This window comes from Trematomus bernacchii, unplaced genomic scaffold, assembly GCF_902827165.1.
Source record: "Trematomus bernacchii unplaced genomic scaffold, fTreBer1.1, whole genome shotgun sequence".
Taxonomy (NCBI): Eukaryota; Metazoa; Chordata; class Actinopteri; order Perciformes; family Nototheniidae; genus Trematomus; species Trematomus bernacchii.
In genome coordinates, this window is record NW_022987878.1 from 206,677 (window position 1) to 220,829 (window position 14,153).

At 39.9% G+C, this 14,153-nt stretch overlaps 1 protein-coding gene across 1 annotated transcript; it reads right to left on the reverse strand.

Moving 5' to 3' along the window:
* Positions 1-412: 412 nt before the first annotated feature.
* Positions 413-8,027, reverse strand: LOC117469650 (E3 ubiquitin-protein ligase TRIM21-like). Its single transcript, XM_034114113.1, has 4 exons — positions 7,737-8,027; positions 7,380-7,640; positions 4,059-4,469; positions 413-601 (listed from the first exon to the last, which is right to left on the reverse strand). Exons 1-4 carry the CDS (start codon positions 8,025-8,027, stop codon positions 413-415), a joined length of 1,152 nt encoding a protein of 383 aa, XP_033970004.1.
* Between the last annotated feature and the right edge of the window lie 6,126 nt (positions 8,028-14,153).

Genomic DNA, 14,153 nt, shown 5'->3' on the forward strand with positions numbered 1-14,153 from the left:
TTAGACAGCTATCATACTGAATACATATTGTGAATGTATGCAAAAATGTATGGCATTCATAATTTATAACTAATTACATTAACTGTGAATGTCTTTCATTTTATTTCTAATTAAATAAAATTACATAAAACATTTTCCATAAAAAAGTTGATTCAAGAACAAATCTCTGTTATTAGATCAGTACTTTTCTTATATGACTATTATTGCTACATTAGAAAGATCGTTACCAGCTTTGGAATTATTAATATATATATAGCAATGCAAATCGGGCAACCGTTTAAGTTTAAAACTCGCGCATGCGCAGTGCATACTCCGTGGAGTGACACTCGCAGCGCAACGAGGCTCCCCCAAAAGACATACATTTATCACATGAAATGATAGCGAATCCCGTGTGAAACATCAAATGGTTGTTCTACTCAGTGTGATTGACAGGAGAGATGATCAGAGGGGTAGAGTTTTTACCACCATCGTTAGGACAAGGACTAAAGTATGGGTAGAGTTTCTCTTTGAAGCAGCAGCCAGTGAAGGAGTAGATCAGAGCTGCAGCATCAACATCATAAAAGGAGACCAGACCCTCCTCATAATCCACAAACACCCCCACCTTCTCATTTTCATTTTTCATTTAATTTCATTCTTTATTTCGAACAGATTAAAACAATAACAAATAACAAATGTGAAAAACAGAATACCGTATTGTTAAAATACAGTATTTATCCACATTCACGATAATATTTATAAAAACAACAAAAAAAAGTCTTCATATTAATAATAATAATAACAATTTTTTCAAAAATCATATGTGTCCGAAAGGGAGTAGGAGGAAGCAAATGCTTATTAATTCCCACCCCTTACTTGATCAATGATTTTCCTTTAAGTCATTATGCAAGTTATTCCTACTTACATTTACATTTATACATACATATACAATAATTTCTCATCTTCAATCACCTCTCTTCATTCTCATAGTTTTCCAAAAAAGTGTTTCTGTACATCCTTTTCAACTGAATTATGCTTGTGCTTTGTTTTATCTCCTGCTCCAAACCATTCCATAAAATCACCCCACAGATTGTTATACTCATACTTCTCAGAGTTGTTCTGACCTTGAGTTGTTTAAAATGTAGATTTCCTCTCAAATGATACCCACCCTCTCGGTCTATGAACAATGTTTTTAATTTCCTAGGAAGTAGATTATGTCTTGCTCTGTACATGATTTGTGCCGTTTTAAATTTAACCAGATCAGTGAACTTCAATATGTGTGACTTCAAAAATAATACATTAGTGTGTTCAAGATATCCAACATTATTGATAACTCTTATAGCCCTTTTTTGTAATGTGCATAACGGCTGTAGGTTGGTTTTGTACGTGTTTCCCCAAATCTCCACACAGTAAATCAGATATGGCAATATTAGTGTGTTATACAGAGTATACAATGAGTTGTAGTCCAGAATGTGTCTGGCTTTTCCCAATATTGCGATAGTCTTAGCCAGTTTTGCTTTTACATGAGTGATATGAGGTTTCCAGCTGATTTTGTGGTCTAAAACCACACCAAGGAACTTAATTTCATATACTCTTTCTATGTTTATGTTATCTAGTATTAATTGCACCTGTGGATTTGTTTTATGTTTTCCAAATAACATAATCTTTGTTTTGCTTATATTTAATGATAATTTGTTTGTGTCAAACCAATGTTTTACTTTAATCATTTCTGCTGTTATCACTTCCATTAGCTCTTTCAAATTGTCACCGGAACAAAAAATATTAGTGTCATCTGCAAATAAAATAAATTTCAATATATTTGATACTCTGCAAATGTCGTTGATGTATATTATGAACAGCTTTGGACCCAACACGGACCCCTGAGGTACTCCACAAGTTATGTTCATGTTTTCTGATTTATGTTCACCAATTTCAACAAATTGTTGTCTGTTGCTTAAATAATCTCTCACCCAGTCTAATCCCACCCCTCTGATGCCATACCGTTCCAGTTTTGTCAGTAAAATATTGTGATCTATGGTGTCAAATGCTTTTTGTAAGTCTATAAATATTCCCACTGCTTCTTTTTTATTGTCAATGCAGTTTGCTATTTCCTCACTTAATTCCATTAGTGCCATAGATGTTGATCTATCTTTCCTGAATCCATATTGACTGTCGTCCAAAAGCTGATGTGTTTCCATGAAATTGTCAAGGCTTTTTGTAAAAAGCTTTTCAAGGATCTTGGAAAACTGAGAGAGCAATGAAACAGGTCTGTAATTTGTGTAATGGTGTTTATCCCCAGTTTTATATAATGGTATAACTTTTGCTATTTTCATTTTATTTGGGAATTTACCAGATTGAAAAGACAAGTTAAAGAGATGAGTCAATGGTTCTGCAATTTCTTCAATAATGTCTTTTACTATAATCATATCAATATTATTCCAATCGGTCGAGGATTTGCTTTTACATTTTCGCACAGTATCTATGATTTATTTTTCTTCGACTGGTGTGAGGAAGAAAGAGCTATTATTTTCATTCCAGAGGTCCGTATCTTCCCCTTTAGTTGTTTCTACGGTTTTAATTTTTTCTGGCCCCACATTTACAAATAATTCATTAAAACCATTAACCACATCATCTGTATTATTAATAACATTATTTTTGTCCACAAAAAACTCAGGGTAACCTGAACTTTTTGCTCCATTTCTAATGACACTATTTAATACTTTCCATAAACCTTTCATATTATTCTTATTATTCTCTAATATTTTATTATAGTATTCTTTTTTACATATCCGTAGAATATGGGTTAATTTATTCTTATATCTTTTATATTTATTTTCTGCTTCTGAAGTTCTATCTTTTATGAATTGTCTATATAGTGTATTTTTCTTTTTGCAGGCATTTTTTAGGCCATTAGTGATCCATGCACTGTGAGTTTGTTTGTGTCTCTCTCTGCATTGCTTCACAGGACAGTTTTTGTCATAAAGTGATTTAAAAATGTTTAGAAAATCATCATAGGCCTTGTCAATATCGTCTCTCTCATATACTACCCTCCAATTCTGATTTAGTAAGTCATTTTTAAATGCAATTATGTTATCTTCAGTTCTCAATCTTTTGTATTTGAAATGGCTGGCGACTTTAGGTTTCTTAGAACTGCAGTGATAGACAATAAAAAACAGGTAAATGATCACTGATGTCACTATATAAAAGTCCGCCTACTGTATTGTTTTCCATAATGTTTGTGAATATGTTGTCTATTAATGTAGCAGAATGAGAAGTGATTCTACAAGGTCTGGTAATTTTAGGATACAAACCCATACTGTACAATGTATTGATGAAGTGTTCTGTCATTTTATGCTTATTTGGATTCAACAGGTCAATATTGTAATCCCCACAGATAAACATAATTTTTTGTAATGATTTAGTAAACATGTTTTCTACCCTATCTGTAAATGTGTCAATACAGGTTCCAGGAGCTCTGTATATACAACTCACAATAACATTTTTAGACTTTTCCATACAAATTTCTACTGTAACACATTCAAACAAATCGTCAACAGCTGTTGTCATGCTCTCCGCCACCTTATAGTTCATTCCTTTATCCACATAGATTGCCACACCCCCTCCACTCTTATTCCTTCTGTTTGTATAATTCAGTTCGTAGCCATCCATCTCAAAGTCCACACCTTTCTCAGCACTGATCCAGGTCTCTGATATTGCTATGATGTTGAATGGGTTCTTAAACTGACTTAGATATTCTTTAATGTTGAGGAAGTTGGCATATAGGCTTCTGCTATTGAAGTGGATAATTGATATGTTCTCTTCTGATTGACACGTTACATTGAATTGCTCTTCTGTGAAATAGTTGCAGCTGTTGTTGATATTGTTCAGTAAGTTGTTTTCCGGATCAATGTCATTTTCCATGTCCTGTGCTTTATGCTCTGTATATGCAAAAGTTTCTAGTCTTGATGGAGATATGTGTATATTAACTGGAATTGTCATGGTAGTGTTTTTTTTTTCGTTACCTTGTCTGATTTGCTTCATTGGTATTTTTCCAGTTCCTCCAGGTCCCTGATGATTAACACTTTGGCTTGTTCTGGTGATCCGTTAAGCTTGATGAAGATTCTGCAGTTTGCAAACTTTGTCTCAGGAAGAGACTTCAGAGAGAGACAGACTGCAGGACCAGCACCCGCTTGGTACTCATTTTCATTCCTCAACACTATCATCCAGTAACCTTTCTGAGGAGACGCTGTGATGTTTTCCTTCCTGTTGATCGACTCTCTGGCCACTCCTAAATACCACTGAGTCTTTCCTTTAACCTGAACCTCATAATAAAATCTTCCTGAAGAGAAACTCTGCTTTGCTAAAACACAAGGACAAAAATCAAATCTCTCAGGATTGCCTGGGAGATTCTTCTTCACATCACCATCTTTCACTTGTTTTCCATCATCAGACAGGATGAGATTGGGATGTGCTGTATGAGGATCAAGAGTCACCTCCACCCAGTGGCGAGCCGTGAGCTTTATACCTAGGCCCTCTGAAAAAAAGAAAAAAAAATAGTTATTACGTCACAGCGTATACTTCAGCGGAATATCAAAACAACGGCCCAGGGTGCAAAACGCATCAATGACAGCGACCCTCTACCACACAAAACAACACCTGTGAACCCAATTTGTGTTCTTTGACATTGAAAATGATATTGCATTGTGTTTCTTACTTTCGTTGCAGTTGTATGTCTTAAAGGGCCCATGTCATGGCCATTTCCACTGATCATAATTACATTGTTGAGGTATACTAAAATAGATTTATACTGTGCAATTTTCCAAACTCACATTGGTTTCGCATACAGCATCTCTGTCAAGCATGTGTATTCAGCAGTATTCACTTTCTCCAATAAACGACTCGTTGGAGCTCTTGCCCCCCCCCCCTCCCTGTGAGCCTAGTGTGCTCCGATTGGTCAGCTCGGCCACTCGTTCTGATTAGTCAACCACCAGAGAGGCTGCGCCCATGTCAGTGCTTTTCCCGGCTGCTCTCAGCGTAACATCAGTCTTATCATGGCGTCGGTACAGCGGTATATTTTATATACATATATATTTTTAACTGTTGTTATAGAAGAGTGTGACGGCCCCAGGGCCTTTGTCTTACGATGGGGTGGAGCTGAAGAGGCTAATCGGCACGATCACGGACACCTCCGGACACAGTCTCTCTCCAAAGCGGCTGCAGGAAGACTAACTCTGCGATCCTCTCAACCACCTGTCTCTGCATTTACCACAATAAATGTGCCGTGGTTTTGTAAACTCGTGTATGTCTCCTTGTCTTTCCGTTGTGGCCTACGAGCTACTCTCATAACAAAGAGTAAGTTATTTTTACCCGTTATAAACTACTACTGTTTGATGAGAAATCAAATCATGGTTTGCTATATATGAATTCAGGGAAGAAAGGATAGGCCTACTAAGTATTTCCATTAAACTTTATTTTTAGAAATGTACAAAATGAACATAAATATACATATATACACGGTATATCATCCATTCCTCCTCCTCGCATCTTGCCTGCGCACAGTCGGTGCGGTGCCTTTTAGCACCCTCAGTAGTAGTAGAATCCCTGCCCCGTCATGGATTGTCCGCCAGGATCTGGCTGGACGAAATCAAATGCAAATCATAAAATATTAGAGAAACTTAGTTGTTTTAGACTCGTTAGTAGTAGTTGTGTAATGAACAGCTTGCCTGCTAATATGCTAACCTAGCTTTGTTTACCTTGGTAGCTAACACGATATGAACGTTAGCTTGGAGGAAAGGCAACTATAATGCAGTGTAATCAAACTACTATGAACAAATGCTAGTGGTTCATATTAGGCTAGCAATAACGTGTTTATAATTGCAATCGTATACGGGTATTCTGCTACGTTCGGTGATACAATGTAACTTGCATGAATACATTGTTTTGCGCTAGCATACAGCTAGCCTCGTTAGCTACATGCAGTATATGTACGGTCACAATGTACGGTAAATCACAGTACAGTATACTGTATGAGTATTCCGTGTGTGTGACTGCAGACATTCTCCTGCCATGACAAACATGTAAGGCCATCTGCTGACATTGTAGTTGATATATTTAAACGCTAGCAACGTAGCATCACAAAAATGTTTTTCTGACCAAAACTAGCTCTAGCTCCGTGTGTTAGATCGCTACGCCAGCTATAATGTAATTACGTTTCGCGACTGACCGGCAAATCACCCGGAGTATACTGTCAATAGGTATTTTGTGTGTGAATGCAGACATTCTCCTGCTATGAGATACATGTATGCAAGGCCATCTGCTGATATTAGAGTTGATATATGGAAACTCTAGCAACTTAGTTAGCACAGTTAGCACTGTGTCAATGGCTTAGCAGTCCAACACAGTTTACACATTTAAACAGTCTTGTTTGATAAATACACAAATAACAATGCAAACTTACAGGTTGTATACCCAGATCTTCCCCTGCTCCAAACGGTCCAAACAAGCTGTGCATATCCGGCCTCAAACTGGGCAATGTTTTGGAAGCTTTCGTCTGTGAAATGCCGGTTCTTCGAACCTCTGGAGGAGGAACACGCCGCTGCTGGTGTGGCCATAGCTCTTCGGGATTGGTCCATTTCGTTCCGGGTACCGCATGACATCAGGCGGTACCCGGAACTAAATGGAAGACTCAAATGGGCAGTGACGTATCTCCAACGAGGCGTTTTGGGGAGGTATTTTCTGTGTTAGAGTTTTACTCGCTACAGGGTGTACTTTGAGGGTTTTGACTCTGCACACCGTTTACATGCATAAAAACCTTCATAACACACAAGGGGACGGGTAATAACCGGAAAAGCATGACATGGGAGCTTTAAGTGTAATTTGGCATGCTTTTATTTTGAAGGCGAGTTCACGCTGTTGACAGGAAGTTGTTGTTGCTATGGAAACAAGAAAAGTTTCACAGCGGGCGGAACCTGTCATCTAGTCCGCGATAATAAAACCCACCCATTTAGAGGGAAGATATGATTGGTCAATTGTACTGTCATTTGACATTACTCTCTCGTTCAGTTACTATAACGGGCCCTCTGTGAATCGCAGAGAGGGCCAGACGAGCTTCTTTCATGTAACTCTTCACATTCAACAGAGACTGAACAGGCAGATTCGAAGGATTTATTTTTTTGGAAATGTTATTTTAAATACAATTAAATCAAGTTTTTTTTTCGGTAAAACTAATGAAAAATATAACAAAAATAATATTAAAAAAATATATATTTAAAAAAAATATATTTTTTTTTAATGTTTTTAAATATTATTTTTTGGAATATCTTAGGCCCTCACAGAGGGCCTAGAGGGCCCTGACGGCTCGCCACTGCCTCCACCTCATACTGCTGGACCCTCTTCAGCTCCACCTCCACCTCATACTGCTGGACCCTCTTCAGCTCCACCTCAGAGAGCAGCTTTTTCATCTGTTTACTGAGCGTGTCCTCCAGCTGAGTCACAGCTCTCACCACAGTCCCCTCATATGAAGGTGGACGGACCCTGACTTCTGTCCAGTTCTTGGTGGGTGGAGCAGCGTTCAGGGACGTGAAGCTTTGGAGGAGGTGGAGCTGGTCTTCAGAGCGTGAGAGCTGCTCCACCTCAGAGCTTCTCTTCTTCAGCTCAGAGATTTCCTGTTCCAGCTCTTGGATGAAGCCTTCAGCCTGTTCCTCTGTCTCTCTCGGCTTCTCTTTGATCGTCTCGTTGTGCTCGGCCTGGCTTCTCTCAACAGACTCCTTCAGAGCGGTGAAGACCTGAACACCATCTGCTATCTCTCTGTCTGCTCCTTCCTTACTGAGCTCCACTGAGCGATTCATCTCCTGAATCTTCAGTCGTCTCTTCTGGATCATCTGCTGAATTTCAGCCTCTGTCTTCCCCAGCTCTGCCTTCTTTCCTTCATATCCTTCTTTCAGAGGAACAACGTCATGTGTCTTGTGGTCTAAAACACTGCAGAGCATGCAGACACACACCTGGTCGGTCTTACAGAACAGCTCCAGCAGTTTATCGTGCTTCACACACATCCTGCCTTCCAGGTTCTCCTCAGGATCAATCAGATTATGTCTTTTCAGACCTGGCCTTGTCAGGTGAGGCTCCAGGTGAGTCTCACAGTAGGACTCCAGACACACCAGGCAGGACTTCAGGGCCTTCAGTCTGGTTCCAGTGCAGGCGTCACAGGGAACTTCTCCTGGTGACTGTCTGAACTGAGCAGCCATCTCAGAGATGAAAGTGTTGACCCGCAGCTCAGGCTTTATGTTGAAAACTTCTTTGCCGTTTGACTGCAAATAAGTCAATAAAGGAGCATGGCTGCTCATTCCCTGGCTCTCAAAAGAGTTTGGCTGGCTGTTTAATCTATGTTCACACTGAGACAATACAACACATAGAGAGAACAGTACACCTAGTGTGTAAGTATACATACAAGCAGGTCGCACAGTATGCTCACAAATACATACAATCTGTTAACCTGTTCCACTCTGAGCCTGTTTTTCAGGTCTCAGGCTCGAAAATGACATTCCCAGAACAAATGACCATATCTTCCCTTCTAAAAGGGTTAAATTAATAATCTTTGTTCTCAAAGTAATGATAAACCTGTGAGTTGGATGTAGAAGTGTCAGAATCAATATAAATGTTTTTTATTTTAAAGAAAATTCAGATTTTACATAGTAAAAAACTGTAAATTATAGTGTCCGTCCAAAAATTATTTTTTACAGATAGTGAAAACTACCCTTGGATGATGGGTTAGTAGACTAAAAGCTTTAGGAATCCAAAGTACAACATATAATAAGTACCCTGTATCAAGATTGATGCAAAACAAGTGAAATTTGACCTTTTTAGAGAGATTTAGCCAAAAACTGGGCCATCTGGGGTCATTTGGGTGGATTTGACCTATCTCTGGCCCCCCTTGCTCGATTTGGTTGGTTGACATACCCTTGTGACCGTTAGAGCCAATAGAATCGAAGGGGGAGGCTCCCACCCAGACAGGTTGTAAAGAAAAAATGTGGTTGCTTCGCGTGTGGAAAACGAAACCAAAGTAGAGGAATGTCTCCTTCTGGAGTTTGGAAACTAAAACGCAGTTGTATTGCTTATGGATTATCAGAAATCATTTCAAAGAAGGCACAGACACATAGGATGAACCTATGGATTAACTGCAGCATCGTTTTTTTATCGTTTTAATGCCATTGAAGACCACTTTTGACCAAGGTAAGCCATATTTACTGTTTAGCTTCTTAGCTCCACATGTGATGATGTACGCTTTCGTTTAGAGCGTCGCGAATGTTTATCACTGAGTGTTGAGGAGGGCACCGTTAGATTCAGTGTCTCCAGGACACCAAAAAAAGAGTGTTTGGTTGTGCATCTAGGATAAGTAATAAGGGAGTTCTGAGTGAGTTTATGTGCCTTTGTAGGTTACGTTTTTTCGTCGAGGCTAATTCAGAGGCTGAGTGCTAGCATTGTGGGTTTTTTTTGAAAAAAAAAATTAAAAAGATCAGTTAGCTGAGTTTCTTCCCGTTACATGGATATAACACATTCATAGTTTTATTCAATATTAAGATTCCTTAGACGTTGTTTCCTGCAAATGACGTGTTTATCCGCCCGGTACCGGGGGGGAAGGTGTGAAACAGGTTAAACATCTGTTTTAATTAAAAAGTACAGGCTGCATATGTGTTCTCAGACTTGGAGAAACTTGACATGTTTTGGTATGTGTCTGAACCTCTCTTTAGTGGTTCATTAATAAAACAGATATTTCAACGTGTGCCTACTTTGTTCATGTACTGTTGAGGTTAATTTCAGTAGTTGTGTTCGATAATGTATTTACAAAGTGTGAAGAGGAGGCAACTTTAGAATAGGGAACCTGTTCAGGTCAATTAGAGTCAAACTACTAGCTTATTGATTATGAACAAGACTTCACTTTAAAGGTGGGGTAGGTAATTTTGGAGAAACCAGCTCGAGTGCGCTAGAAGCCGGAAGAAATCTGCCACTTCCTTACAGAGCCCCTCCTCCAACACACACGGACGTGCAGATAACCAATGAGGGCACGAGATAAGCTTGTGCACAGATGGAAGGCTGACAGGCAGGTAGGCCATCCAGTTATTTTAGCCGGGCCGGCTAAAATGATTGGTCGTGCTTTTTACAGTACTACGGCTTCCACAGATGACATTTTTTTATGGATTTTTTGTCAAAGCACTTAAGATATTCATTGCTATCGGGATGTTAAGAGCATTCCATGGAATATAACAAAAAGTGTATCTCGAGCCGGTTTCTCAAACTTACCTACCCCACCTTTAAAATAGGGAACATGTTCTTAGAAATAAATAATAAGCACTAATTAGAGGGTTATTGAGGAAAAACTCTCAACTAATGGCTTATTACTTGTAAAATATGGTCATGTAGAATAAGGCATTAATAAGTGTTTTATAATGACTAATAAAGAGCCAATATACTGCTAATATGCATGCTAATTAACAACTAGTTGATGGTGAATTTGTGTACCTTAATATAAAGTATTACCTAGTTTTATTTCAATCAAATGATGACTAAAACTTTCAATGAGGTGGCCCACAACACATACACATTGTAGTTGTCCTTGAACTTTTGGCTGCAATCTGCAGGTATTCAGCGCCTGGTTCACACAGCTTATCATGCAGTCCAGTTCTGGACTTTGCTGCCAGTAAAATAAACTTCGATGTGCAATTTAGCTGTGATATCTTTATGAGATCACCAACTCAGAAAAAAATGTGATGACATTGGTGATTTCCAATCCAACTAACATTTGTTTTCCAGGGAAGAAAGAGTTGGATCCTAATTCTTAAACTCACACAAGTTCATGGACAGTTTGCAGGAATCTCTCTTTTCATGCCCCATGGCGACCTCAGTTAGAAACTTCTCCTGTCTACGGCCCTGAAAAGTAATTTCTCTCAGAGTAGAGCTCAGGTTTTGAGTTCATACCGGTTATTAACATACAGTGACAATGATCAGTTGCACCATCTTACAAAGAAGGACATCAGTCCCTACAGAAACAGTGAAGTCAAGAAAAAACATTTGGGAATTCAAGGCCACTCAATAAATTGTGTAACCGCTGTTAAACTATAATTGTATGGTTTTACAGGAAATACAAGATCAAATCTGAAACTGTAGTGCAGAAAGTCCAAAGGGCAAGTCAGATAACTCTTATTCCTTATATATGTATGTGGTAAAACAAAGTCACTTATTAAAATGTTAGACCATCATAAGTTATTCTTTAACTACAGACAATAAAGGTCAGGTGAAAGTTTGTACATGTTAACCTAATATTAGCTGACGACGTTCTGTCTCATTTTAACTAACCAGAGTTTAGTAACTGTATTGTATTCCCAGCTAAATGTTCTTGTTATCCAAATGAATTCATTTCATGGCATAACATTTTTCTGAATAGTAAAACAGGTGTCAAAGATTCAGTTTTTAACTAAATGTTGACTGATATTTAGATGGTGTTCTTGTCTCTATAGGGCAGCGTACTCACAGGTTTCTGGAACATTCTGTGTCGTTGAGGATCCAGTTTCTTTAGAGAGAGACAGAGAGTCGTGTCTCACCTGCAGCTCTGCTCTCACCCACACAAACTTTACCTTTGATTGTAGGAAATGTGACGTCTCAACTTTCTGTGTGGCTCCACCTCTCAGTGTAGCTCTGGGATGGAGCTTTTACTGACTCGTTGCAACACACACACACACACACACACACAGTACACACACACACACACACACACACACACAACACACACACACACACACACACACACACAACACACACACACACACACACACACACACACACACACACACACACACACACACACACACACACACACACACACACACACACACACACACACACACACACACACACACACACACACACACCTGTAGTTTGTTATAAACCCCAGAGGGCTGGCATGAGTTTATTGGAGTGTGTATCTCTCTCTTAGTGTTTTTGTTGAGTATTTGTACTGATCAAATAGCTTAGATCGGAGGCCTGTACTACGAAGCCGGATTTTCCTAACCTGGATATGTTTGAGTTAGCCGGTTGGCCCAATCCAAAACATACGCGCTCTCGCTAAACTGTACTACGACGCTGGTTATCAAGTGGATCGCTCAAACCAGCCGTGTCCTATCTAGTTAGGTGCGCGTTCACATGAAAGGGGTGGTATTTGGAGCAACCTCAACATGGACAAGCGTACTGACAGCGCAGCGTCATACTTCCTGAACGAAAAGTGAACTTTAATATTAGTCAAATATGAATAAGTTAAACTTTAAACATCCATGACTTAAACACTTTATCCAGGATAAAAGCCACATAGCTGCACCTGCAAGGTGAATACAGCTGGTAAAAGAAAAAGCGTTTGAATGCGTACATTAACAGGTTTATGATATCACTGCCCCGTCCAAGACACGAGTGGATCTGACTTTAATTACATTTGACTCGAGTGTTTCGTCAACTTAATGTGTTGCTTAATATAATACTTCTGCATACAGTATGTGACACTGTGAGTCTTGCACGGTCAGATACGGCTCAAGAAGCTGACTCAAATAAGGAAATATATGATACATTATGATGTGATATGATGTGATATGAATGATAATGGGACACATCGACGTCTGCACTCACAGTGCCGCGGACTGTACTTAATGTTACTCTGATCCGGTTACTTATGTTGTGGCAGATATTTAAGTAAGCTTTCTTAATGCCAATGTTATAATAGTCAGATTGCTCTGCAGATGGGAGGGGATATTCTATTAATTTTCACGTTCACACAGTCAGTTGATTTTTGCCGGCCGTCTTTCCTGCAACGGCAGTTTTTCTGTATTCCCTCTATCCTGTAATATGACTTGATCGCTTTAAACTCCGCACACGGAGCTCTGATTGGTCAGCAGGCGGTGCTTTCACTGAGTTGATCTCTTAGCCTGCAACCTAACCTCCTCCCGAGGAGGTTAGCCGCTCAGCATAAGTTACCATGGAGATCTAGCCCGCTAAAAAGAGAACCAGCGTCGTAGGACCGGAAAGCCTGAGTTTTCCCTGAAGTCAGCCGGCTAAGCGAAAATCCGGCTTCGTAGTAAAGGCCTCAGCTCTCAACACAGGTTCGGGAAAGCCCCATGAGCTTCTCGCTGTAGTATCCAGGATTTCACCCATTTAGTGCGGTTTCTCCTAATTGCTCGTTTCCGCCTCTTGCTATCTGCTTCCACAAGCAACAGTCCAAGGGCTGATACCGCCAGTACCGCACTGAACATGTTTTCGATGGACAGATGGAGAGAAAATGGAACACACACGCTATTTGTTGTTTGTTTATATCACGCAGTCTGTTCTTCTTCTCTCTGTGTATCACACAGTCTGTCTTCCGGTTGTTGCCTCTTTTGAATGACGAATACACACTACCGACGCCTGCTGGTAAGGAGAGTTATTGCCACTCACACATGCGCAGTTCGTACGTGCTACTTGGCCATCGGCTGAAGTCTTTGAGGTGTGTTCCAGTGCGAAACATGGGCAAGACTATGAGGTGTGATTTGTGCCAAAGAACAGATAACTAAGCTAACTGAGCTGAGAACTGACGTGTCAACGTGCGCCAACGCCTCCATTTATTTTGAATGGGTTGACGTAGAATACAGGCGACGTCACGACGATGTCAGACATCAGACGTCACGGCGACGTACCATTTAGCGCATACTTTTCCCACAATAGTTCATCAGAACTACGATATATTTGCGTTCACACCAAAAAGCCCTAGGAACTAAATTAGTTCAAATGAGTTAATCTGACCCGCTTTTCAGTCCCTGCTCGAGAGCAGGGACTAACGTGGGAGAAAAATGTTCATACGTCTGATTGGCTGTGCGGAATGCAAACCACGCCCGTTTGACTCTGAATCTTTTTTTTTAAGCGGCCATTGTATTTGCTCGCTTCGGGCAGCACACCCGAAGAGATTACTTTTGTGAAAGCAGTTATTATAGCAACACTAAATAAATCATCGGAGCGGTGGAGTGATGAGGATGTGTCGGCGCTTCTGGCAATTTACTCGGAGGACGCGATCCAGAAGCTTCTACTGAAGGCAATGTCCGTGGTTCAGTAAAGTTAGCAGACCTGGAAAACCGTCCACAGCGCAGTCATGCCTGGAAGGTAAAATAAAT